Source organism: Phaethon aethereus (genome assembly GCF_964289735.1).
Source record: "Phaethon aethereus genome assembly, chromosome: Z".
In the NCBI taxonomy this organism is placed as follows: Eukaryota; Metazoa; Chordata; class Aves; order Phaethontiformes; family Phaethontidae; genus Phaethon; species Phaethon aethereus.
Genome location: NC_138577.1, coordinates 82,080,806 through 82,107,953, shown reverse-complemented (window position 1 = coordinate 82,107,953; position 27,148 = coordinate 82,080,806). Strand labels below are relative to the sequence as shown.

General features: G+C 36.5%; 1 protein-coding gene across 1 annotated transcript in view; it reads right to left on the bottom strand.

Annotated features, from left to right (window-relative positions):
• The window catches only part of RASGRF2 (Ras protein specific guanine nucleotide releasing factor 2), a gene marked incomplete at both ends in the record, with an annotated part of 129,485 nt that overhangs the window by 47,827 nt on the left and 54,510 nt on the right, over positions 1-27,148 (bottom strand). Inside the window, 13 exons of the mRNA XM_082013028.1 lie at positions 1,600-1,689; positions 3,025-3,150; positions 6,181-6,569; positions 6,857-7,105; positions 8,735-8,817; positions 12,588-12,724; positions 13,581-13,647; positions 14,646-14,806; positions 19,856-19,974; positions 21,921-22,030; positions 23,549-23,742; positions 24,190-24,269; positions 25,399-25,652. Of these exons, the coding sequence (XP_081869154.1) occupies positions 1,600-1,689; positions 3,025-3,150; positions 6,181-6,569; positions 6,857-7,105; positions 8,735-8,817; positions 12,588-12,724; positions 13,581-13,647; positions 14,646-14,806; positions 19,856-19,974; positions 21,921-22,030; positions 23,549-23,742; positions 24,190-24,269; positions 25,399-25,652 (2,059 nt within the window). The remainder of the gene's footprint in view (positions 1-1,599; positions 1,690-3,024; positions 3,151-6,180; positions 6,570-6,856; positions 7,106-8,734; positions 8,818-12,587; positions 12,725-13,580; positions 13,648-14,645; positions 14,807-19,855; positions 19,975-21,920; positions 22,031-23,548; positions 23,743-24,189; positions 24,270-25,398; positions 25,653-27,148) is intronic.

The window sequence follows — 27,148 nt, the reverse complement described above, 5'->3', positions numbered from 1 at the left end:
CCTTGTCAGTGTCTGATGACAAAGGCAGAGGATATTCACCATTTCAAAAAAAATTACTAAACACATGTTTTGACAGATTCATAAAGTTCCTAGAATTGAACATTACTCTCCTCATCGTCTAAAGATCACAGGAAGTACACAAGAGTAACAGAAGCACTGATCCATGTTTATCCAGAAATTATTTTGTCATGATGCCTACCCACTCATCAAGAGAATAACCACAGCTTTAGACACAGTGGTCACAAAATCCACTGAAATCACTGGTGACAATTTATTGACTTGCATAGAAATTCATGAGTGATTTTGAGACTAGCATCTTCAAAGCTGTTTCTTGACATTCCAACAGTTATGATGGAAAATAGGCAGCTATTAATTTACAGTTGGACTATCCTTCATCATACATAATCAAAATGAACTGTGAGTTTGATTGTGTCAATGCAACATGAAGGTGATTTTGTGGACTTAAAAAAAGTATATTTGTAACACAACCTATGACAGGACTCAGTTAGTGGAAGATACTAATTTGTCAAAGGGTACACAGCATGACAGCAAGTGAATTCAAAACTTAAATCAAGTATTTTAAGTTGCACTAAATACCTCTAGTCAGTCGACAACATAACTGATCTCCAAGGAATACACAGTACACATTTGCAATAACTTAGTTAAGTACAACTGCTCTTATGTATACCAATCTTGGACATAAAAAAGCTCATTTTCAAAATACAATCTTAAATTGTAAGTGAATACAAAAAAATAAAAGCAAGAAAGATATGATCTACGTGTTCAGCAGATTACTTATTAATCTTTCAGTATAGGCTGGACTAGAAATATGAAGGACAGAATACAAGAATTCAACTAACAGATGATGAACTGAAAATGTGTAGTGATAAACATAATTCTAAGTCAGCAAGAAAAGCTATAATTGGTTAATAATATGATAGTTCAAGATAGTTCAAAATCTCACTGACTAGTCTGGCATGTCTTAGAGTCCACAAAACAAAGGCACAAAGCTCACATCAGTTTCTTGAAGGTATGTGATATAGTATGCAGTCCTCGCTTGTTATGTTTCATGTTTTGTTCTAAAAAGTATTTCTAAATACATTCTCATCCTTTCCTTCTTTCAGCTAGATATGGTGATGCTTGCTGGCAACTCCCCAGGACAGAGTGGTATATCAACAGCCTAAAAGATGATTTTACCCTTTGGTGACATGAATTGCTTCATCAGCCAAAATCTCCAGACTGCCACAGCAGGAAATGCCACAGGGTGGATGTACCTGAACAGTCTGTCTTAAGCTGTTTCAGTCACTCTTATGGATCAATTCCACTTTCAATTAAATTAATTCCATTACAAACGTTTTCATAATGGCCACATAACTGGAAGCCAAGGCTCCAATTATCTGTGAATGCTGTACTGCAATGTGCGCACAAAGGGAAGGATTCCAGACTCAAAACACCAGCAGATTCAAGTGGCTATCAAATCAAACCAAACAAATCAGTGGCTATTTAGGATTCAGATAACTATGTTCTTAAGAAATATTTACTTTTTGAGACCTCGGTATCTTATTGTTAACTGTCTTTTGTACAGCACAGTTCTCTCACCTGGTGGACTCCCATGCCCTGCTGCAGCTGTAGCAATAGCAAAAGCAGAAGCAGGAGAAACTGAACAGTGGCTATTGTCAGCAGTTTGTACTGCAAAGGGAACAGAGAAAAGTTAATAACTTCTACATACTTTTCATATTTTTCAACAGCAATACTTAATTAATACTAACTTAATAATAAATTAATATTTACTTAATAATAAAATAATAATTAAGCAACAGCAATACTTAAAATTCTCATTAGTATTTAAACTTTGTGAACATTTTAAGTTTTCATTGCCAGAGCACTTTATGTTAATGGAAATAAAAATGTCATAATCATATTTGTGATTTAAGTTTTATTTCCAGGTCGTTATAATTAATGTTGCTATTGAAAAAAAAGTCTAAGACACTGTCAAAGTGAGGAACAACCAGTAACCAAAGGGAAAAAGAAAAAAATTACAAAAACAAAAGTGTAGAAAATTAGCTTAAACAAAAAATCATGTTAGAGCACTAAGTATAATAACCAACTTCTGATAACTAGATTCACATATTTTCCCAGGTCTCTGCCTAGCATGAATACAGTTTTTCACAGTTTATCAAACTTTCTCTATAGGGAGTACTGTGAACATTGCTTCTGACTAGTACTCAGATTCTGTTCCCCAGTTTCCAACTCCCAAAACTTGCCATCTCACCTTAAACGTGCCGAATAACAGAATATTACTACTGGTTTAAAATTAAAGTGTCTCAGCAACTTATTAACAGTTGAGAAGACTCTGCTCTGTTTTTTTTTGTTTTAGTCCAGGCATGAAATAAATGCCTAGAAATCAGGCTTGCATGAGATGGCAGCATCTCATGTTGAGCGTTCACGGACGTAGCTCACTACTCTGATGACGATTTTCAAAGAGCCACGTGAGAGCTATTTGGGGAGCTCCAGCTCTCACTTTTCCTCTTCAATTGAGCAGTTTATTCAAATTTTGGAATGAATAATGTGACACCATCTGTAAATGTTCAGTGCTATACAAAGAAACAGACACAGTCACTCCCCATTGACAATAATGGATGTTGTGCATTTCATTGATTACATATGGTGCCCAAAATATGTTCCCTTAGTAGCTGAAAAAATCTGTCAAGTTCTTGAGGGTTTTATGAGAATAGGACTGATTCAATATTAGTCTTGAACTTGGACACATCCTGCTCGAGCTATTTAAGAACATTTCATCATACCGAAGTCCCAATATGCTTCCAAGTCTCTTGTTTTGCTATACAAATTAACCATCATAAATCACATTCTAACAGATTTTTTTTAGTACCTGAGAAATAAGGAAAGCATAAGCAAAAGACATTATGCAAACATTATCCTTTTCTAATATCCTGCAAAGTTTACAGCTACAGTATTTGAACTCTTTGAAGTGACGGATAGAGGCAAGAAACATCAGGTTCTTACCTCCTGGTTGACGATAGCGGAGATGACGTGGTGTCGAAGGGGATCTACATGGGGAAACCTCTGTGCTATCCATTGCTGAGGTGCTTTCAGGAATTGTCCGGTCCACTGACACAGACTCTAGAACTGCTGCTTTAAAATAGAATAAATGTTAATACTGCGATGATAATTCATAATTTACTAGTCTTTAATGTATATTCTATTCTATTCTATTCTATTCTATTATGTTCTGTTCTGTTCTGTTCTGTTCTACTCTATTCTATTCTATATTACAAAACTAAATATATAACAAGTCATATTAATTCTTGTATCAAATGTTATGTTACAATGTATTATATTGTATTGTATTAATGTATATAAAGTATAAGTACAAAGTTCTCTGAAAATATCAAGAGTCTATAGGGAACTACGCTATGGGGCTTTAAGAGATGCTTTTTTAAAGCACAGGGTATAGTTAGATTAGTTTGTCTTAGATAATGGAGTGCCTCTGCAGAGATACAGAGTATGTGGGTGATTCAGGACTCTCAGTTTACAAACACCAAAAGACAGAAAGTCTGCAAATTATCAACTTTGAACAATGTGAATTGTACTGCCGTGATAAAAAAGAACATGTACATCAAAAAGGGCTTCACTGCAAGATAATGTTTAAAAAATGGCCATTAATAGCACTTAATACCAGTGTTTCAATACCAACCTAATACCACTAAATACCATCTGACACAAAAAAAAGTTGTTTATGTTTAAGCTACGGTTTATAGTTGTTTTAAACAGTACTGCTTCTGGAACTTGCCATGAAACTTTGGCATTAAGAAGACTCAGCAATAACTATCCTCTGGATAGAGTTAAAGGACTGGGAAAGTTTTGCCCCAACAACATAACCACCCAAAAGCTCATAAATAAAGAATTTGGTGAAGACCAGTAAGTTGTCAAGTTTTAAAAATAGTTTGGATAAGACTGCACTTTAAGTCCTCAGAACATCCAGTGAAACGCATATTTAATAAGGATACTTGAACTCATAGCTTTTATATGAGCTAGGGAAAATAATCCTTCTTGGATAACTATGTGTAGTCAAAACATGACTGGAGAGCAGACTGTGGAGAAGTTCTTCTATTAGAAGAATAAAAAAGGAATGGCAGAAATGCTACTTCAGAAATAAGGGAAAACAAGCTGATAAAATACATCCATCATTTGATAGGAATGACAACTGCACCTGCAGCATAAGTATTGTATATATAAAAATATATATAAACAAAAACATTGGAAAACAAGAACTTTGAAAGCAAACAACTTTGGAAGCAGGAGAAGAAGGTGGAAAATCCAAGATGTAAATGGACAACATTCAAGGAGAACAACCACCACCATATATTATTATATGTCCTGGGGAATAGAATTGGTACACTTATATTGGGTTTAGAGTAAGCCATAGTTGTTTTCTTGGAAATCTGTCAGTACCAGTGCAACCACATTCACTGTAATGGGGTGGTGGCTCCTGATTAAGTCAAATTGGTCTCCTTTACTCGGAAAACTTCAGAAACAAACGCATTACACATGACAGGAAACGTGCAGATGAGCATTTTGTAGTTCTCCTACTACCCATTTCTAGTGTCCTTGTGAAATTTCTTTTTAAATTTACTCCTCTTCCTCAACATGCTATATGCAGCTGGGTGACAAAAGGACTTTCCCCAGCAGAGCAGAGCTATCTAGCTGCAAATCCCTCCAAGCTGAGTGTACACTGTTCAGCAGAAAATCCCCAGAGGGACTGGAGACACTGCACAGATAGCAATTTAGCATTTATATGAGGTTCTTGCCATTTCCCAATGTTCCTTACACTGCCCAGATGACAATGCCAGCTTTAACAGACTGGAATGAAAAATCTGAATACCTCCCCAACAATGCCTAGTGCTAACACTAGGTCAGAATAACCTATTCTTTACTAGTTTACAGTGTATAGCAAAAAACGTTACCCTTAAGACTGCAGTTACTTGTGGACAATTCATTTTAATGCATGGCCTACATTTTGGGACATGCTGTGCTATCTGAATGTGGTTACACTAGTGCAAAAGAAGAATTTGCCCAATGATACATAATAAATACTGTATTTCATATACATATATACAGCCTGTTATGTTATTCATGTAAAACCAGCCAGCATATAGAAATAGAATGATTAAGTATAACAGCCAACCAGCATTTTATGAAAGTTTAAAGCATGGGCAACCATAGACTCCTATAATGCTAAGGTGGCTAACCGGTCTGTTAAAAAGATATTCTGTTAAACAATAGACTACACTCTGTAAAAACAATCCCTCTGCATAAGACATTGAATTTCTTACCAGTGTATTTATTTCAATTCATCAGTAAGGAGTAGACAAAGTGCTTCAATCATGTTTTTCTTAATTTATGTTTGGTAATTTTTTTCTTCTTTCCTTTTGGGTTATACCAATTTTCATCATTATAGCACTTGCAAGTAAAGTTGAGCTACATTTTGCTCAGATTTACAGTTCAAATTCCTCAGACAGTAAGACAGGACACGTAAGACCATTTCTAAACGTGAATTTTAGGAATAAAATAGCTTGATTAAATTTCCTTACCTTCTGTTTAACATAACAATACCAAAAATTACTATATATTTCTATTCTAATTCAGAAGATCATCCCTCCATCCCCAAAGAGCAATGAGAAATAAGTGCAGCATTGTCATCCTATGAGGTTAGAGCTACTTTCTTGCTTTGCCACCTATAAATACAATGATACCATTCTAAATGCCCACAGTGAGGTTTATATCAACTAACTTTAACCCTCTCAAAGTAATACCTATTCCAAGGTGCCTTACACAATTCATAGAGGAAAACGGGCATTTGCAGGGGAGCAATTAATCTATATCTAGGCATCTAGCTTCTGGATGGCTAATAGCCAGGTGGTATGAATCTCATCAATGTACCAAGTGCATCACATAAATTAAAGTGACGAAATATTTCTGGAAACCTAGCTCTGTTATGTAAACATGTTAAAGCTGTTAGGTGTTTACATTCCTATTTCTTTTTATCTTGGTATTTTACTTCCTGTAGTAATCAGCAGCAATATGATAAAAGTCAAGCCTACCTTAGAGACTTCCCTATTTATCAAAAGTAACATTCAGTATTCTGTGGGTATGTAATACCTCTTCGAATGCTTCTCCTCAGCTTGTTACAGAGGTCAACACGAGGGTTCTCCAAACTGTCTTCTATGGAGCCAGGGCTTTGCTCAGGAGAGATGGGCCCTTTGCTGAGGTCCAGTGGTACTTTGCTACCTGTTGGTGGCGGGGAAGTGGCTGGGCTGTAGGTCGAGGTAGGACTGCTCACCACAGATGAAGTAGAGAGGTCAAGGGCACCAATCCTTGAATTCAGTGGTGAGGTCAACGACAGTTTTCGGGTTCTGACAGGTGAGGAAGTTCTGGAGAGTGACAATGGAGGAGGAGAAGAAAACTTGCGACAGAGATGCGGTGACTTCCCATCAGCCAGGTACTCTCCTCTGCTGTTTTGACTGGTAGCAAAGAATAACTCCAAAGACCTGAAAGTGATAAACAAAAAAAGCAACAGATGATAACAAATGCCGAACAGATTTAAATGAAAACACTTACAAATGTTGTGCAAATCTGCATGGCACTGCAAAATCTGTATGACACTTAGTCCTCAGAGCCTGGGCAGAAAGTTGAGATAGACTTACCTAAAAACATACGTCCTATTTACAAAGGAAGAACTTTATTCTGAGATTATTTATATAACAGAAAATCACAATAAAGGGAACTAACAACAAATGGTGCCATGGTAATTCCTTAAGAATTATGGAATACTCACCTGACAGGGATGGAAGTGAATGGCCGTCTGTATATGTCTGAAAGTTTTTCCAGCACAACAGCTGCAGTAGTAAATATGCGGTAAGTATGTAGGAAAGTATTCAGAAAATCAATACTTAGAAATCGCAGGTCTGTTAGACGCTCCAAAAGACGCTCGACGCTTGCATAACGGATTTGGGGTACTTTGCAGGAATTTAGTGTTTTGCTGAAGCAGATATCAATGTCATCTCTGTGAAGGCGAGCATCAGATCTACAAAAAAATTAAATTTAAAACATTTTACCAAAGAGGAAGAGTGATTATGGTACAGTAGTGGTATCACTTTAGTTGCTCCAGTCAACATGGAAGCAGCAAATATATATGCATTCTAGTATTTCACCAACACAGGAAAACTCTTGATCTGTGGTGATATCTGCTTCCATTCAGTTATATTTTATGCTCTAACTAATGGAATTTAAATTTTCTTTTTGGTGAATAATTAATTTAGATTTCAAAGCCTAAGAAACCATTAATGATGCTTAAATTTCTGAAATGGAACAGAATTGTCCCCTCTTGTCTTTCAGCCTGTTGTGGCCTGTAGTCCGATATTGCTAGAAGCTCACTATAGATTAATAGTAGACTGATTGCAATTTTTTCCCCTGGGATCTGGCTTTATCTAAAATAAACTAATGGACTCCAGCAAAAGACAGCAAAATTAACACCTTAGCTAAGGTTAAGGCTCACCTGCAAGGTAACACCTGCTCTCAAGATTCAAGAATTACTTTTTTTTTAAAAAAAGGAAAAGGGAACAGCATGAAACATCTTGTATTTCAAAGAAGAAACCATGAAGAGGCTTTGTTTCAGTGAAAAAAACTTGGATTAATTTTTGTTTGGACATCAAAACAAAAACCATTTACATAACCTTACTCATGTTTTTTCCAAATTCAGCTTTGCTTCATTTTATCTAGTTGAAGACAATAAAATGCCTTCTTTCCAGGGATCAAAGGTATGTGCCCTAACAGTGTATTCTGAGATGTTACCTCTGTTTCATTTCTAAACATATACCAAGAGAGGAGAGGCAATAACTACAAAAGAGGCATCTGAGAAACCTTCATGTATGGACTACACTCTAGAGAGAGATATGGCCTAGTGACAGGTAACAGTAAGAAAGGACATACTTATATTTCTAACCTTATGTTCTATTCCTTATTATTTATATTGGATAATAGTGGGTAAAACTCGTGTAAATACTGATCTGTAGATGATCCCAGAGGTTAAATAGTATTAGAAATTTGGAATCACGTACTGAAAACTTCTGTCTACAAATAACAACTACTTATTACAATAAATGACTGAAAGAATTCAATGGTGAAGGAAGAAGGTTTATGAATAACGATGTTACCTTGATGTGATAAGTTAAAATTATGACAGAAAATAATTTTTTCTCAGAAATAAGCGCAACAAAGAGAAGGAAAATTTTGTCTAATACAACAAAATACCTTGGAAAATTATACTTGTCTGCAGTCACAAAATTTTGAAGACATTTTAAAATATATTCAATAAAATTATGACTGGCATGACAGCGAAGAGCTAACAGAGAATAAAATTATTCATCTGAAGCATAATTGAAAGCAATTTCACAAATAGAAAAATCTGAGCTGTGATCCTATGCAGTCCAATACTGTGAATTGAAAGTTTACCACTTTGAGTCATCCCTACCACTTCAATAAAGAGATTTTAAAAGATATGTTTTAGGAAGTAGAATTAATTCCACTCAACAAAACTGGTCAAAAAAAAAAAAAGATGTATTTTCCAAATACACATTTTCTTTTGTTAAAACTTTTATTAAATAAAAACCCAACAAACTATTTTGTTCACTGGGAAAAAAAATGCTGCACTTACTTGATCATATGTGGCACTGTGACTTTAGAGTTTTCTTCAAACACTATGGTCATTAAACCATTGCACCTTATATTATCAATGCACTGTGAAAATAAACATTGAAAACTGTTAAAATCAAAACACAGGGTAAGGGGACTTACTTCCATACTTTTCTTATCACTGTAAGCTTAAAGCATAGCTTTTACAGGGTATGGACTGATTGGTACAATGTATATTCATAAATGAAAAGCAGTGAAGCAAGAATTATAGTGGACATGCTTCTCCAGTCTTCTGCCTTTGATTTGTACATCTCCAAGTCCAAGCATCTTTACCAGAACAATCGGGGTATTCAGCTCAGCATCCTTTTTTCCACATGACTGAATATTTTGAGTTGGAAATGGAATTTCCTTTGAAGTTCCTTTGAAACTGAATAAAATAAAATATTTCTAGCATTTAGTGAATGAGTGTTAAGCTTGAAAAATCAATATTGCAAGAAAGTTAGAATACACAAATGGATACACTAATGCCTTAACCTTTACACTGTGCAAAAAGACCAAAGAGAAATATAAACGGTTTCTAGAAACACACTTGGAAAAGCAAATTCAAGTGGTGCTGTTGTTGCAAAACATAGCTATGAAGATGATATCCAAGGAGTTCCTTGAAAACTCTTGTATAAATGTTTTGGGCTAGATATTAGAAGCTGGAGACACGCTTCTGGGGCACGGTCACAGCACTTCTATTGCTTTAGAAATTACAGGCTGTCCCGTGGCCAGTAGAAGTCTATAAACTAGGGGTGCGTAAGCTGTTCTTCAAGCCTCAAAGCAGCTCAGTGCTGGCAGTGCACAGGGGTAGCTTGAAGCCAGTTGTACACCATTATCTTCTGCTTTGTACTTTCGTGTAGTTAAGATACAGGACCACAAGCCTTGCTCATGGAAGTCAGCAGAGTCTGCCAGTGGATCAGGCTTATATGGTCTGCCACAAGTACCTGTTACCTAACACTACAGAACTCTTGTCTTTGTAATAATTTCCAGTTTTTTTCATGAGGTATGAGAGACAGAGATATATATATAAACATTATTTCTTTATGTCAATAAAAAGGAGTTTCCAAAATTATCATATACATTTACCTTGACTTCAAGAATAAAAATAGTCTGCTGGCTTTGGAACATCTCATAGGAAAATAATGATTGATGTTAGATTGATCAAACAAGGCCCCTTCAGGTTTAAAATATAGCTACGTAGCAATACGTTTAAAATATCATCTATGTAGCTATATGTGTTTTTAAATTCAGGTATTTAAGATTATTTTGAAACTGCAGGTGTTACAATTCACATTATGATTTTATCAAGCCATTACCTAAGAGCACTGAGAAAAACACATCTAATAAAAATACGTAATTTCCCCCATATGAATTTTAAATGTTGCCAAGAAGCCCTTAGCACCAATCATAAAACAGCCTGAGGTAATTCATCACTTTTATCCTTAGTCTGCATAAGCCTAGCATTTATCACCTCCCCAATAGGTATTACATTCTAGCTAAGGAATGAGTGTAATGGGGACCTAGGACCGAAGGAGAACAAGCTCAAACCAGAAGAGAGGAGGCTTCTTCAGCATCAACAAAAACCATGCATTTTTCTTAAGAAGTATATGGTTTGTGTGAAAGTAATATAAATTCAAGAAGCCTCACTAGGAATGTATAGACAAATATTACTTAGAGGTCATATGCATATATAAATTAATAAGAGGCAGAATTCTGGACACTAACACTAATGCTATGAATCAACAGCAACTACATGTTTGGTTGTTTTTTTTACTTGCAAACATAGGAGAACACATATTTACTAAAAAACTCCTTTTTAAATGACCCATTTTTTAGCAGAGTTCCTATGGTCTCCTTGAGGGTTGTAGCCAGGGTTAAGAAGAACAAAACGTTTCTGAGCAGGTGATTCAGTAATTTTTTATGACAAGGTTCCTGCTGGCAATGGGTTTAGTCAGAAATACAATTTAGTTTTCAAGAGATGAGTGGTGTCAAAATGGTTTAGAAGTTCTCGTGCATTATCCAAATTTTCCCCCCAAATTTTCTTTGTCCAGCAGAAGACAGATAGCTAGCTTCTGGTGTTACTTTCTTGCTTTCTTGACCATAAGCACTGTCAACTGACGCAACTGTTATTTGTAAACAGCGATACCAATTTGCACCCCAAATGTCTGTGCAGTCTGCACAGCATCTTGCGCCCCTTCTTGCTCCTTCTTTCTTTTCTTGTTGCATCCCCTCAGCATCTCTGGCCTCCCTTCCTTTGTAAGGCTGGAGAAGCTTTTTCAGCCTCACAATGCTAACAGATCTCTGTTCTCTCAGATTTTCACTTATAAGCTGCTGTTAATTGTTGGCCCTCTATCTCTTCCAAATACCCCTGTCTTCCCTTCCTCAAGGAGGGATCAATGGAGAAACCCTTCTTACTGTTCTTTCCTTGCAGCCTGGCCCACCCTTTGCTCTCTCAGCTGTAGGCAGCTAGTCACGTTTACCTCTGCCTTGCTAAGACACTTCCAAGCTTTGTAGGCATGCAGCTCTCAAGTCAGTTGTGGAGCTCTTCAGCTCCTTCCATAACACCACAGTAGTGTGGTTTGGAGGTGGAGTGGTTTGGAGAAGACCTGACCTTTAGAGGCAGATCCAAACTCTGGTCTGTAGTCTACATGGACCACAGATCACTTTCTCACTTAAATTCGCTATTATTCAGGCTAAGAATGGACTTATTCCTGGGTGTCTCATGTTCCAGGCCAGTTCTCAAATGGGCTTTCCTCCCCAGCAAAGAACCGCAATATGTTTATGTGTCAATGGCACAACATAATTCACTGAAAATCTGTTTCGTAAAAAATTCTCCAGCCAGGTCTGTCTGTAATGTATGTATGTACTCAGCTGCACTGAGACCAACGTTCTCAACCATATTTTCAAATTTTTACCTCCATATTTTTGTTCCTTTAAAAAAATTAGTCCAGAAGAAAGTAACTCAGAAATTTCTACGCATTTTCATGATAATTCATCTGCAGATGTTGCCAGCAATGGTAGCATCTTTAGAAATCCATTAAATTCCACACTGATATTTGTCTAATCAACTATTTCTCTTGAAATTAACAGTGGACAGGACTCAAATTCAGAACTATGAGAAAACTACATACTTGGTTGCATACATAAACAAAATTGCAATAGCCTAAATTCAGATCTGGTTAGTTGAAAGTTCAGATTTTTCATAGTGCATTCCACTTCTTTCCCCAAATAGATTCTGATAGAAGTTTGTCTACTATGTTCTTAGCCAAAAGCACTAAAAAACAAATTACCCCTGACAAAGTATTTGAAAACACCATTTTTCTTCATTCACAATAAAGACAGTTCCTGCACACTGTCAGAATGCTCAGTAATTATTTGTAATGGTTTTTTAGTATTCTTTTTGGTGGAAAAGAGAGTTTATCTCATTTTCTCACTGCATGAGATACGATATTGATGTGATATGGTATTATTTTCACTCTCAGGATTCTCAGGTGCTTTTTGATCTGTATGAAAGTTATGAACAAACAAGTACTATCTTCTTAAGTTAAAATACATAGCTGGATGGGCTCTTCTTAGACATAAAAATGACTACCATTAGTATTACGTCTGTCAGCTGGCAATTTGTGTTTTATATCCCATCTCTCATTGAGAAACACATTTCACTGATGACTTAAATGCAAAGACAGAAGTTTGAGGCAAAAAGGTAACACTGAGTGTTTTTCATATACAACACAGCAAATCAGCCCTCAAGATTCCTCTCTTGGTTTATTTTTTAGAAATACAGAATAAACTAAGATCTCAATACAAACAAGACAAAGAATGCATTAAGCTACCTGACTTATATCACTTGTCCATGCAGCTTTCTCCTGTCGTGATGGGGCTAAAAGGACAACAGTAAATGGAGGAGCATCTGTAGGTTCAACTACAAGCTTGAAATCAAGATGTCCAAACACTTGTCCAGAACCTTTTGCTTTACAGCCAGAGGAGGGGGGGAAAAGTAAAAATGTAAGATTTCAGACTATAAAACAAAGAAAATAATTGTTTAATTTAAAATGGAAGTTAGTTGACAACATCTCTCTGACAAAGAGCAAATCCCACTGGGGATCTAAACCTGACTTTGTTTTTCACATACACCAAATACAAAAAAAGTTAGAAACATGCAATAACAGGAGTCACTATAAATTACTCTTAAGGATAACACGTAAGGCTAAAGCCCTTCTAATACTTCTATGCTGATATTGATATATGATGTATCAATCTGATATATGATACCAGATCAGCATACTAGAAGTATCACTGAAATTAATGAAACTACTTTCACAATTGAAGTGCAAAACTTGTCTCACAGTGCAGGATGAAAGCCAAAATGAGTAACAACAAAATCAGCTTGGGAATGTGTTTTGTTATTTCATTTGTCTAAGATAAAAACCTTCCATTAATTCTGCCAGCTCAGCCAAGCCCCATGTATTTAAGAAACCCAATTATCTGCTGCTTCTTTTAAGGCGTATTTTTTTATTTCCGAGATCCTCGGGGGGACTTGTATACAAAAGTCAGCAAATAACTTGTCACGTTTCTTCAGCCAGTCTACTTGAATATCCTATGTGGGATGTCAGCAGCAAGAACAAACATAACAAAACAAAATCATCATCCAAGCCAGCATGCCCATTGCTAAAACATCTATTCTGCTGAATCAGTTTAATGCTGTATTCCTCTGGTTTCATGAAAGGGGAGAACATATCAATTTGCTGTTATAAAAAATAAACAAAGGGTACCAATTTTAAGAAACTAGAAACTGTAATTACTACAAACAGCTGAATGTAACTTACAATCATCATCACTTGCATCTGTCTCCTCGATCAGTGTGCACTCTATTAAAGACAGAACACCTCCTGTCTGTGAAAACAAAGCACATTTTTCACAAATTTTGACATTTGTTCCCATTTGTCATTATAGTTATTTTAAAACTTTGATATACCTTACTCTAAGATTTTACTTTACTCAGAGCTCTTAGGAAGACACATCCATTCCATGATGCACATTTTTCCTCAAGAACTAAACCCAGACAGATTAAATATAATGTTTTTCTTAATCCAACAAATCAATAAGATACTCAAATGTACTCAAAATTACTCAAACATAATTTTTACCACACTATAATTTATCTCACTTACATACTTGTTCACAAGTTTCAAAAAATGTAACTAGAATTTCATGTTCTCCTGCATTTAAATCAAATACATGCAAGATTTTTTTTAAGGTTCTGTTATACTCTATTTACTTTGCAAAATACTTGAACTATTTAAAAGGTGCAAAGTGAGACAGCATATGAACAGTCTTAATAACCGCCCAGAAATGTCTTTGTCAAAATTCTATTCAACATAATCCACTCTGTAAACTACCAAGATCTCTTTATTCACAAGCCAACAATACGAAAGCCTGGTACTCAACAAATAGAACTAGAGTGCTCTTGGAAGAGCTTTCAGTTTAAGAGAATGTGCTATTCAGGAAAACAGAAATGACTTTTAAAATTAATTTTATTAGAGCTCTGGAAAATACTCTTTGGTAATTTCACGGGGTCCAATTTATACACTAAAAACTGACTTACATTCAGTGCTAGCTTACACAAACAGACAGACCAATGCCTTGTTTCTAACACCCAGCTTATTAAAATTACATAGTTCTATTAAAAAAATTGTACTTAGTAAGAACTTTGGCTGAATTCTGTTATTTGCAGCGAGAACACAAAGTAGTTAACTACTGTGCATCACCTGACTTCTGTTTGTACCAACACATGCAAGTATCAGGTTAAAGTAATGAAATAATAAAATATTGAAATTTCACTGAAGCTGTGTTTTCATTTTGTAAATTGAGTTATATTGTAAAGTCTATACCTTGAGAAGATGCAGTTTTCCTCCTGAACTTCTTGTGCAAATTAAAAAATGTTTTGTAAATAAGAAGCACTGCCTTTCTCCTTCTTTCTTCAAAGATAATGATCCCAGACGAACTTTACTAAGTTTTCCCCTCTCAACTGAAGGGACCTGAATAAGGGAACCTGATAATAAACATGCAAAATTTATTGTACTATAGTAATATTTAGTAGGCAGCCTTTGAAGTGTTAATGCACTGAATATTATGATTTAATTAATGAGATTTTTCATTCTAGTAAGTATCAACATATATCAGCATCTGTTTTAAACACAAGTCGATGATCTCTTTTTGCACAAATTCACTTTGTTTTTTAGGATAAATAGACTCAAGCAAGTACAGTCTAGACTAGTACTTATGTACATGGTAGGATCAGATCTTGGGCAAATTCTTATGCAATTTAAACACACTAATAGCACATTGATCAGAAAATGAAGCTGAACAGCAAGTTGCAGTTTTGGCAGCTGCTAGACTTGCAAAAGATTCATTACTTACAAGCCAAAGAGACAGAGAATGAAAAAAACAGGTTTTGAAGGAAAAGTTTGTGTATGTGTGTGCCTGTGTGCAAGAGAGATGGAAATGAAGCACATTTCTTATCTTATGCTGCATAATTTTCAGTGCTCCAGAGCTCATGTAAAAGGTGTTACCAGTAAAACACTTCTGAACTAAACTGAACCTGGTTACGTAAGTCTGAGTTTGTGCTCTGCAGAACTCCAGACTGGGGACAGCTTTGATCCTCTGCTATTTCACACCTCAAAACCAGTTTCTGAGCAACTTTTCTAGATTGATATCACCACATGTATCACTTCCGAATTTGGATCCGGAGTTAAATTTGGTGGTGATTATTTCAAAAGGGAAGATTTTATGATACAACTTGCTGTTACCAGACAGGGCAGCCTAGAGATCTCCTAATCGCATTCCCACACATCTATCCTTACTATCACCCTCACACTGGCCCTCATCTTATTCCGACATTAGCTAGCTAATAGAGCTAAACCAGCAGGAAACTAATGCTACAAAGTATCTGACTGACTTAGCTCTCTGATAAGGCTCAGGGCAAGGTCATCACCAGTGATGATGCAAAGTAAGTAACAGCAGCAGATCAAGGGGATGGATATCGGCCTGCCTCTCTCAGAGGCAACAAGATATTGGACTAGCATAGCTGTATCAAAGCTCAAACTAGTGGCAGTGTCTTGACACAATGCAAGCCTGAAAGAATTGTCCATTAAATACCAGATTAATAATTCTTACTCCACACTGTCAAAAAAAATCTCTTGTTCAAAGTTCATATACACAATCTTAAACTAACAAACGGAGAAATTAAGGTAACTGGGAAAGCCACTGTTTATGTACACAACGTTTTTCTACACTAAGCTCCCTCTATACATTTAATTAGCCTTAAGTTATTAGTGTTTGAAACTTACACCGTCTGGCATAGAAAAATATACACCACTAAATTTAGAACAGTATAGCGTTCTTTGACAGCCAATTCACATTTAAACAATGTGATTTGTGTCACTGCCACAAAACAATGGGGTAAACTTGTACTCTAGAAGTTTGCAAAGGTCTGGAACATTTTTAGGCTCACTTAAATTCTGACCAAAACCATAAACACTTATTGGTTGTCGTACATTCCTCTGGACAAAACAGCCTACCTGCCTCAATTGCAAAAGACATCAAGGAGATCATTCCGGTGTGTTGGAATGATGACTTTTCTGTGTTACACTGATTGCCCCTCTGCTTCAATCGCAAGGCCAAGGACTGTGTACAAAACAATTCCCAAGCAACTTCCCATCACAAAATTCTGTGTCATTTTTCTCCTGAAATTTCATGTACACATTTAGGATAATGATTGTCAACCTGTATGTTTTAATCTTCTTTGCTTCTTGGAACAATACTTGTTATCAATACGATACGCTTACAGATGTAGTTTTACAAATAGCTTTTAATTTTTTTTTTTATTATTGTATTAGAATGCTTTCAGGAATACCATATTCTGTTCTGCTAAAATAAGCTGTAGGTTAAATACTGTTCTTGTATGGAGCAGAAATGTTATTGCTTAATAAGGTAAATCAAAAGAAACTAGATTTTTTAAATGAAGAAAAGGGAGATTGCATTCTCTCTCTTTGATACTCAATAAGAGAAACACATCTCCTATACATGCTGCATGGCTTCACAAAGTAAGGAACTCATGCATTCCAACCAAGCTTTTGTGATTAACAAAACTGGGCATTTGCCTACCATGCATTCTACTACAGATTGCCTCTTAAGGAAAAAAACGGTCACGACTGGCGAATGTACAGTTGGAATAAGCAAGTAAGGCTAATTTTAGAACATTCATTAATAGCATAGGTTGGATGGTCCGTGTAATTTCAGGAATTTTTATCCAGCTACAGACCTAAGCACTTTCAGTATTTCAATACTGCCAGAATAGTCACTCTATTAGTGTTTGCTCAATCCAAGAAATACAAAAGGTGGTTGCTGGGTTTTTTTAAAATATTTTTTAGCTTACATATAACTGTCTGATTTACAAATTCTGTGTGGCTTTCTTCATGCTGGAGGGGTTTTAATTTTACTGTAAGCAAGGTCAAACAACATAAAAGGTTTCTCAGTCAGAGAAGCTGCTAGAGTCTCCATCCTTGGAAACAACAACTGGATATGGTACAGAGCAACCTGCTCAAGCTTATGCTACTTTGAGCAAGTGAGATAGGACTAGGACTGGATAATTTCCAGAAGTCCCTTCCAACTCAGCTATTCCATAATTTTACAATTGTGATATATTTATCAGTAGAGGTAAATTCACAGCAGCTGATGGCAGGAACATTAGACAGTGTTTGGAGGCATCTAAAGTGCCTCCAGATACCCAACTGAGTGTGAGCCCATGCTGGATTGCAGACTGAGACTTCCTCTGTTTCCCTTAGCATCCTAAAGAAAATGTTCCCTAATTGTTTGCCATGACTTACACTGTGCCTGACAATAAAGTCTGTATCAAAGTAAGAGACAGAGAAAAGGAGATCCCAAGAAACCTGAAGGGGAATCCACAATCTCTGGCAAAGCACTGACAGAGGTAGCTCCTATGGTCTCAACTTGTATAGCTCAAGGGAATCAGTCTCTTCTTAGAATAGTAAAGGATATAATATATGGTAAAGTTGTAATTAACCTTCACAGAAAAAGCCTGAACAAAGGTAAAGACTCCTTTCTCCTTTTTTAAGCTGAAAAGAGGTTTCCTGTAACCATTTACACCGATCAACACAAAGAACAGGAGCCTAATTGAAATTAGAGGACATGGACATCACTGTCAAAGTGACCCTACTGTCAGATATGAAAGGAAAATGGGCTCTGTATTGCTTCATCAGCTCTATTCAGATTTCTGCACTTACACAAAATCACCTGTGGTGGATGTTCCAACAGATAAACTGTAACGTACATTCTTGTCCGCTGTCCTTTGATTGTATGCCCAGAAATAAATCGGAATTTAAGACAAACTATGGGTTTGACCTATGTCTAACACTCAAACAGTAATCTTTTTCAGACTGATTCCCACAGAAAATATGATAGGTTTTTACTGATGAAACACTGGGTACACAGACAAGTAACACCAGCCAATCTTAAGGGAAAAAACCCTACCAAGTACATAAATACAAAATATTCTAATGATATTGAAAAAAAAAATTCTAACATTTAATTAAATTGCATGGTACAAGTCAACCTAGGAGAATCACAGTCCTACAATTTTTTGGCTGTGGATGCAACACAACAGCTTTATATTTTTCTCAAAGCTGTCTTCATAACTCTTTAAGTACCTCAGTTATAACAAATGCATGTATTTAACAAAGAATCAAGTAATAGTGACAATCGTACAAACAATCTTGGAAGGTCTCCTAGTTAGCTAGTTAGTTAGTTTGGTCACATGGTTACAGAAACACAGAATGGATTTCAACATATTTAAATATTAATTTTAATAAATATTTATTATTTAATATTTTAAAGTATTTTAATAAAGTAATGTAATAAAATGACCAGTTGTGCATACGGCTCTATTTAAATACTAAATATACTGCTGAGGTATCTAGAAAAGGTCTTACGAAGGGATGCACCTAAATTACGTTCCTAAACTTTCCTAAATACATTTAAAACTTTTCAGACATAAGGAAGCTTGTGCCTAGTAAAAACCTTACACTGCAGATCTGTAGTTAATATATACAAACCCAGTAACTTGTTACAAAACATCCAGAAGTAAATTATTATGTAAAAGTGAAAAAACCAAGCTTCAGATATGAAGTTTTCACATTTGCTGGTTTATCATTAAAGTAAGCCTCAGCAGATAAGAACTGCAACCAGTTTACAGTTAGAGGTAAAAGGTGGCACTTATTTTAAATGAAAAAGTAACTTTATCACAATTTTGTGGCACTTAACAACAAATTCAACCTCTGCTATGCCTAAGCTTCAACAGAAAGGGTTTCCAAATCCACCAAGAATAGACAGAAAGAATATGGCTCCTCCTCTCTTGTTTTGCTATTATATTAGCAGTCCTACATTCCTGGCAGAACAGCGTGCCTTTTCTTCATGATTTCTTGCAGAAGTGCTTTTTATATCTATCAGGAACTTCTACTAAAGCCCCAAAATGCATCTCCCAAGAGGCAAAGTCAGTACGTTCAGGTATTATACCTATGCTCGCACTATCAATTTGAGACGTTTCCAAAGCACCAGGAAAAATGGGTGTTAACAGCTATTTTCTTTCCTAGCAATCACTTTACTACTGACAAAGCTTCAAGCTTCTCCTGCATTTTTGCCCAAATGTTGGCATCAGCTGGGACTGCCACGTTAACCAGCCAGCCAGTCCTGGTCTCTGTGGAGCTGCAGGTAATTTCCATTCCTTTGAAGATCACAGTCCAAGGCAGTATGTACATTACTATCCCATGGGTGCGTTACCATTCATGTGCTGCTGTTTGTCATAGTTCCTGAAGGTAACGGCATAGAAGTGGGGTTCAACTATAGCCCAAAACTAGTTGTCATCAGGGCATTTTGTGACTTACCCTCCATAAACTGTGAGTAATCGTAGGTTGCTACCTATGCCCAATGCAGTGACCTGCCCAAAGATGGCAACATGAACCCTGCTGGTTTTAATGCAATTTCTTCATGATTATACAAACAGCTTTAAAGAAGAATGTCTTACCTTGGCGTATAAAAGTTTGGCTTGTATCTAGTAATATATCACAGCCTTCTACTATTGTTCTTTCTATGGCTAGATTCTTTCGGATGTTTTCTGTGTCACTCACTTCATCATGCATCACCCTGTTAGACACAATACAAAATGCACTTTAAATTTCCTGAATTGTATCTAGAATGTGTTGTGTCTATTTTCACTTGCATTTACACAGTTGTAGACACAGAAGGTAGCTGATGTCCTTTGCCACCTTCTACAAAACAGATGTACTCATGCAGTACATGACCACTCTAGAGCAAGTTTTTTGCCTTTTTTCTTTCCCTTTCAAATCATTCTTGGAATCATTTAATTTTTTCAGCAGTGGAACCAATTCTAAAAGACTTGTTCTTCGACTATTCCTGAACACATCTGACAGATGTCACCAACCTAAAAACCCTTCACAGCTGATAGAACAGTACTTCTTGATCCTTAATAGACTAGGCTGCCACAAACCTGGAAACGTTTCCTAGCATTTTGCATTGGTTATTACACATTGGAGAGTCCCTGCCCTTGACTTTAAGTTCCCACTCTGTTCTGCTTCAGTTTACATCTGAATGTATCATTCACTTCGTCCTTGCTTCCTATAATAACCAGAGCCTTGATGTCTCACTGCTTACTTTCTTCCACTTTTTTCATAGACATTCTCTGCTTAGACAGAGAAATACAGTTTCTTTCAAGACTGACACCAACCCAGAAGATTATATGGTGTTGTGATGTATAATATTTTCCTAAACTGGGACCAGACAGCACTATCTGAAAGCTCCTCCTCCCTGGGAACTACATTAAACAGATGGAAATGGGTCACAAAGTTTTATATTTATGGTCTATACTGCCTGCCTAGGAGGAGGATTGGTCAGTGTTAGCCTCCAATTCTGAACATTCAGTGATGAATTAGTTGGATCAGCAATGAACTCTTGACTTATGAGATGAAGCCAAGTCAAAGCTGATCAATCTGTTTTGTGCACATAACCTTGGCCAGAGAAAGCGTCTGCTTTGCTTGAGTGGAAAGGAGACATTGCTTCTTTCTGCTTCAGATGGCCTCAGAACTTGCAGCAGTAAAATACAGACGTATCTGTAAAAGATATTGCCTCCCCAGCTCTTTAAGAAGTTAGAGCTTGAAGAGGTGGCACAACATGACCTGAGTCAGAAAGCTGCCTCTGTTAAAGATACAGCAGGACAAAAAGGAAAAAATAGTAAGCTCCAAGACAACAGGTAGTTTGCGCAAGGTAGCAACTTCGTCTTCACAGAAAAAGAAAACGGAGCCATCAAGAGCATGCAATTAAAAAAAGCTATAAAGCAATCCCTTTTTTACAAGGAAATATCCTCCAAGTACATCTTTGGTGAATACTCCAGATACTCCAGATTTATATCCCAGAGTTCATGGCAGCATTTCTTTGTTCACAGCAGAAAACTCTGTTTCCCAGAGATAACAACCAAATTTCTTACTGGGCTGACAGAGGGGAACATCTGAGAATGGTCTTGGAGTTCAGGGAAGCACTTCATTTTGCACATTTCTACCGGGAACTAGTTCTCAAAATACACCTTTTGTTCCTGTTTATCTGGCGTTATTTGAAGCATATGTGAATATCAGGTATTTCATTAACACATGTAAACTATAACACAGATTGAGAACTCAGTACTTTTCAAGACCTTGATTTATTCCCATTGTCACAGAGTATTGGAAATACCATTTTTCTTTAACTGTGAAAAAAAAATATATTTCGCTATGTAAAGAAAACTGCTTTTCTCGTAACCCAAGGGTAGGTGGTTCCTATAGAAACTCCTATTGTCCTCTATCCAAAATACAAGGAGACACTGGTAGATTTGTGTTAGCCAAAAAACGCCAGAAGAGCCAAAATACTAGGTTGGGACTTTTTTAGTTACTTTCATTATCTTTGTTTTGTTCTGGTTTTGATCCCTCCCTTTAAAAGAATTTCTTAAAAAAGAACAAAACCAAACCAAAATGAAGAAAATAGATTTTTCATTTGAAAATCTTTGATTCAAGATTATGAAATATAAGGTAGAAAAATCTTACCTTGAAAGTTCTTCTAGTTTAGATTTAGCAAATTCAAGACTTTTTCGCTCAACATGTTCATGTGGTGTGTGAGCCAGAAGTTCATGAAGCGTTATAATATATCTAGGAATCTTAAAACAAATTAGGTATAAAATCAGTAAACCCTTAAAGGACTAATTCCAATAGAGCTTTTTGTTAAATATTAGCCATTACCTTGGTCAGAAAAGTTTTGCAGACACAGTCTTTTCTATAAATGATTATACATACATTCTAAATATAATTACTGCCAAAAATACTGCACTTTTGGGTGACGGAGACTACATATGCATATGTATGTTTTCAGTTTGAGGAAGCACAAGATCCATTTATTACATTTTAAGGTAAAGATCAGACCAGAGGCAGCCACAAATATGACATTAAATTTCATTGTTTCATGCTGCTATCCAAATGCCAATAGAGAAAACTTTCAGGACTCCCCAGGAGATCCATGCATACCTTCCCTCAATTTTAATAGGATACATGCATTTAAATTTCATGTGACTTTGAAGATGCCAGCTGACTTGTTTGCATTTTGTAAAATTCACATTGCACTAATGGGCATTGAAGAACATGCAGTAATTGACTGTTAAAGGCCACAGGGTAGCACAAGGACCCTGATCCATTTACTGTGACTTAAAGCAGTTTCTGAGCTTGTAACCAGAGCCAACTGAGGCTGCAGCATAACTTGTCTTTACAGAATAAAAGTTATTTAGGTAACGAAGACATGACTTCTTACGCTGAAGTGAAAAGTCATCAGTAATGACATCCTCCATCACATGTGAATAGGACCCTCCCTCTCCCTTCTAAGATCCGATGACCTTGTTTCAGCACAACCAAAAAATCCCAACTTTAGAATATACTAGCTCAAAGCTAAAAAAATGTATTGTTAGAGGTGCCAATGGCCCTATAGGCTAATATGAATAACTAGCACTAACATAAGTGTCACTGAGGCCCCCCCCCTTTTTTTTTTGACTGTACTTGGTTTGCCAGCAAGCAAACAAACTGAGGGGGTTCACAATTCTCTTGATGAGTAAAATGTTAGGTTAAATGTAAAAGTCACAAAATTATCAGACCAGTGCTTCACAGACCTCTTCAAACAGCTGCAAATAATTAGTCCAGGCAGATCAAGACAAAATATCAGAAGGATAATAAAGTTTTCAAAACTCTTGCAATATGTTTCTCATTTTCTAAAAACCAGGTCACTGGAGAACAAACTGGGAGGAAAGTTTCAAATGTATTCCTAGTAAAATGTTTATGGCTGCTCTAACTTGCTATACCAGGTATATTATCCCTGTCTGGACTGCTTCATAATCCTCCAGCAGGCAGAAGTCAAGGAATTGTTTCTCAGCTTTTTTTCTTTTGGCGCTAGTCCTCATCCCACATTTCCCTTCAACATACAGAAGATTCTGAACAGAGATGAATCAGTACAGTCAGAGAAAAGATCCCTACAGGCAGAGTTTCAGTATAATAACAAAATAAATGAATTAATTTGCATGAGAGTTTTTTTAGTTAAGCAACAAGAATCTTCAATGAATCCATAATGTCAGCAACACAAAATGAATCAACCAAACATTAAAAACAGTTAGTTACAAAAAATATACAGAGACTACCTGAAACATGGGGTAAGTAAGGAAAGTTTCCAGCATTCGCCCCTCACATGCTGGGTTGGCTTCATATTGCTTCAAGAGTTTGTCAAAATCTCTGTTTTGCTTACAGTTTGCCAGTACTTGCAGACTATATTGATGATTCCGAACAAATTCTTGATATATGTTCAGCATTGGCAGCAGAATGTCAAATAAGTCAGCTAGAAAAAGTCAAGAAATGCTTTTTTTCCAGCTACCCATCTCTCAAAATATATTTTAAAAGAAATTACTATGTTCTATGAAAGGCAATTGCTATAATCAGTTCTGTTTCCAATATACTGAGATTTTAGAAACATTAAACTCGGTTCTTTTCACCTGCCAAAACATGGTTGTTCTGATTAGTTAATAATCAGACAATACCAGCAAAAATTCAGTGGCCCATGTCTAATCAATGCTTAGGGCAGAGGCATTCTCATATATGGACTGCAAGACAGTTATTACTGCCCACATGGGACTCCCACTCCACAAGATGTCATGGTGTTAGTTCTGGAAACACGTTCCATTCAAAAAAGACTGTAAGAAAGTCATGTGCTTAAAAAAACCAACCTTGCTGTAATTTCAGAAATAAATATGAAAATTGTACCCCTAGAGAAAACACAGTAACTTACCCAGGATTAAGGTAGGCCAATTAGCTATTCTTGCTTTTAAGCCTTGGTGAAATATCTCATGAAGAAACATGATTGTTTCACTGAAAACAGTATTTAAACAAACAAAAAGACAATTCAGGTTTTATTTTCTGATTAACAAATCACAGAGAAACATCTCTTCCTGGTTATATTTTGCACTTTGCTAGAAAAAACAGAAGATAGTTATTATTATGGAGGTAAATGCTTTTTTATTGCATTATTTAAATTTTTTCGTGTAGTACCTCTACAGAATACATAGTATTTGATGTAGAAAGTATATTCTGTTTAATTCTTTTAAACAAAGGCATCTATTAAATAACATGTTCCAGAATAATGAAGAGGTTTTCCAAGAATATCTCTGGCAATGCATTCAGTAGTTCAAGAGGATCAATAAGATGCAGAAAGCCTCAAGCCAGTGGTAGATATCTACATTCTCACTTGCTGCTCTTTAAGATTTGAAGCTTACAACTTTTATATAGCATGAAGCTTAATATTGTACTTCAGCTCACGAGGTTAACAGAAGTAGGGGACATCCCAGCTGTAAGAGAAACCATAAAGAGTATGGTGATTGTGAATGAGCTGTGAAAGCAAAACCTGCCTCATAACTAAAGGAACATGTTCTGTTTCTTAGAAGTTTGGGGCAGACTTGGATGCAATCCCAATCCTCTGCGAAATTTCAGATGCCTGCTGGCTTACTTGTACATACTCATTATGAAAGTACTTGGATGCTTAATGCAAAGAGCAATTCTTTTTTGTAGGATATGAAAAGACAAGCGAGAAGGAACGAGACTCCTTAGGCAGAACAACAGAAAATAGAAGATTTGATGTACTCATCCTCAGGGTCTTATCTAGATCATATGAGGCCACTATATCCTTTTTTTGCTCTCTTAAGAGAAAAGGAAACAGGAAAGGTGACAGAAAATTATGAAACCTGCCCCAAGAGGCACAATTTGTCCTTTCCTTCCTCTAGCAGAGGAAGAAATAGAATGTAAGGAGGCAGAGAGGTCTAGCTGGTTTCAAACAGCATCACCAACAGCACCTTGCCTTTTACTCCTGGAAACATGGTCTACTCAGTGACATTACCTATATCAGGGCAAAAAGACAAGTGCCAGACCTCACTGCTGTAAATCTGAAACAGAATGGGAAGAAGCGGTGAGCGAAACCCCCAAGAAGCAAACAAAAAAACCATACCTGTTGAGGAAAATGCTACTAACATCATCGTGACTGATAGGTGGCTTCTTTGAACTAGCAGCCATCCTCAAGGGCCGCAGAAAACAGTTCACAAGAACATAAAGCTGATGCACATATTCAGATTCAGCCTCTACCATATTAAAGACTATCTGATTCCTTTTTCTCATACTTTCTGCATGGGGAGAACAAATATAATCTTGGACAATAGTCTTCCATTTTCTTCTACACAACCAGCCCCGCATAAAGCTCTGGACCTAAAAATGGACGAAGCAGAAAGGAAGAATTAGAAGAAACATTACATGACTTATCATAAGCTCTTCATTGTAAAAATAACCCTCTAAGTGAAATGCCTCCTTTTAAAAAAACAAAAGGTCTGTTGCCCTTCTTGACCTGTAATTGCTCCAGAATTATATCTTTTTTAGATATCTGTTTGTTAATGAAATTCCCACAATCACTTGGTCATACTTGTTGATGAAAACAGACTGAAAAGATATCACATACATATCAAGGTACCTTCTACTGCAAGCTCAAAATGTATCTAGTCAAAAGAGTATATACAAAAGTTTGTATATATTCTTCCTATCAGCACAATTGTGCAACACACTGTGCAGGTTTTTTAATTCCTTTTACTGTCCCTTACACATTTCTCTTACAGCCCCAAAGTTATTAAGCAATGCTTCTAGGTAAGACATTTCAATACAGATGCGATATCACTAGTGACATAATTCTGAAATAGTTGTTAAATTCAGTTTGTTTTCTGTTTTGAATAGATACTACTTAGCATGTGTATTTAAATCTAAGTATCAATATACTGCTTAGTACCAGACACCTAGGCTAGCAATACTACTATCCAGAAAAGGCAGATTTTTGGCATTCTTAAAAAGTATCTTTATGTCATGGAAAAATCTACTTAAGCATAATATCCATCGAAATTAAAAGTGGATTAAAGATTACAGAAAAGGTCTACATCTGGTCACAGAAAATTTCTTGATGTTAAGATCATACATCTTAAAAGAGAAATGCAAAATCTCACTGGTAGCAGTTTCCCCTGAACAAATAACCTTAAAAAAAGGGCCTAATTGTCAAAATAATCAAGATGTAGAATGCAGTGAATTCTATACAGAATCAGAGCTCTCCTTCTACTAAAAGAGACATTTCCAGGTTCTACTACAATGTTTAATCTACATGAAAAGGAAAATTCACACAAGGGTACCACTCAGTGTTGACCCTGACTCAGACTGTGTGACCCAGAGACTCAGTCCACCTACCATAAAGGATATTATGCAATTTAAGAGACTGAACACTGTGAGAATAAGGGTGACACATACAGGACCACATCTTCAAGCATGAATTACATTCATGCCCGTGCAATAGGATTTGTGGAAGTCAGTGATGGGCACAGTTCTGGAGGCTGGTTATATCCAGCCTTACGCAATGTTATCAAAAGCTGCACATGACTTGAGGGTATTGGTGGGTGAAAAGCTGGACATGAGCCGGCAACGTGCGCTCACGGCCCAGAAGGCCAACCATGTCCTGCGCTGTATCCAAAGCAGCGTGGCCAGCAGGGCGAGGGAGGGGATTCTGCCCCTCTACTCCACTCTGGTGAGACCCCACCTGGAATCCTGCATCCAGCTCTGAAGCCCTCAGCACCGGAGAGGCATGGACCTGTTGGAGTGGGTCCAGAGGAAGGACACAGAAGTGATCAGAGGGCTGGAACAGCTCTGCTGTGAGGACAGGCTGGGAGAGTTGG